Here is a 1,330-nt window from a genome sequence, read left to right as displayed (position 1 = left end):
AGGCGTCTGCTGCACGAACGCAGACGGAGTGTGCGTGCGTGTGCGTGCGTGCGTGAGTGTGTTACTCACCTATCAGGTCTGAGCAGACGGCAGGTTCTGCCGCCGCCGGCCAGCCAGGCGTCTGCTGCACGAACGCAGACGGGGTGTGCGTGCGTGCGTGCGTGCGTGCGTGTGCGTGCGTGCGTGAGTGTGTTACTTACCTATCAGGTCTGAGCAGACGGCAGGTTCTGCCGCCGCCAGCCAGCTAGGCGTCTGCTGCACGAACGCAGACGGGGTCAGCAGGGTCGTGATGTCCAGCAGGGTCGATGCGGCCGCACCGCCTCCGCCGCCGCTCCCTACTGCTGCTGCTGCTGCCACCACCTGCTGCTGCTGCTGCTGCTGCTGCTGCCGAGGAGAGAAATATCAGATGGTTAGAGATGGGTCTGACCACGAGAGAGCAGCTGAGAGATGAAATACATACACACGCGCGCGCACACACGCGCGCACGCACGCACACGCACTGTGCACTAACCCCACCCCCAAACCCCCCAGCCAAACTTAACCCAAGCAACGTGAGCGAGCCGCATCCGAGCGTGCGCGAGGGCGCCACCGCAGCTTACCGTCGTCGTCGTCGTGGCGACAGCAGCCATCGTTCTCAGCTGCTCGTCGATGGAGCTCTGCAGAACGCTGCCTCCTCCTCCTCCTCCTCCTCTTCCTCCTCCTCCGCCGCCGCCCATCTCAAACGCCGCCGGATTAATGAGCTCTCTCGAAGCCCACTCATCCCCGTCGGGCTCCCTCGACGTCCCCGCCGTCTCCCCCTCCGCCAGCAGGCGGCGCCACGCGCCCGCGTCGGCCTCCTCGTCCCGCGAGAGGGCGCCGCCGGCTTCCGCGCCGCGCGGGCTGATCTTCAGCTTCTGCTTCAGCTGCTCCTCGATAGATGGCGCCACGGGGCAGGTTGCCGTGGCGACGGCGGGCGGCAGCAGCGGGACGAGGGGTTGGGGGCTGTCGGGGATGGGTTCGATACGATGGGCGACCGATCTACCACTTCGCTGTTGCTTCTCCACCTACACACGCGTGGAATAACACACAACACGTCAGTGTACACCCCACAACACCACAACTTTACTAGCAGTAGCAGTAGCAGTATTATATAGTATGTAGTAGTAGTACTAGCAGTAGCAATAGCAGTATTATATAGTATGTAGTATGTAGTAGTAGTACTAGCAGTAGCAATAGCAGCAGTATATAGCAGTAGCAATAGTAATAGAAGCATCAGCAGCAGCAGCTGCAGCACCACCACCACCACCACCGCCGCCACCGCCACCACCACCACCACCACCACCACCACCAT

The 1,330-nt window shown here is 62.2% G+C and overlaps 1 protein-coding gene across 1 annotated transcript; it reads right to left on the bottom strand.

Moving 5' to 3' along the window:
* Nucleotides 1-128: 128 nt before the first annotated feature.
* LOC106820409 (zinc finger protein 503-like) lies at nucleotides 129-1,043 on the bottom strand (the record flags this gene model as incomplete). Its single annotated transcript, XM_014824928.1, has 2 exons — nucleotides 129-384; nucleotides 600-1,043. Coding segments are annotated over 2 exons (636 nt in total), but the record flags the coding sequence as incomplete, so codon positions are not given.
* Between the last annotated feature and the right edge of the window lie 287 nt (nucleotides 1,044-1,330).

This window comes from Priapulus caudatus, unplaced genomic scaffold (genome assembly GCF_000485595.1).
Source record: "Priapulus caudatus unplaced genomic scaffold, Priapulus_caudatus-5.0.1 Scaffold12889, whole genome shotgun sequence".
Lineage (NCBI taxonomy): Eukaryota > Metazoa > Priapulida > Priapulimorpha > Priapulimorphida > Priapulidae > Priapulus > Priapulus caudatus.
Note: the sequence above shows the minus strand (reverse complement) of the source record. Positions and strands in the feature narration are given on the sequence as shown.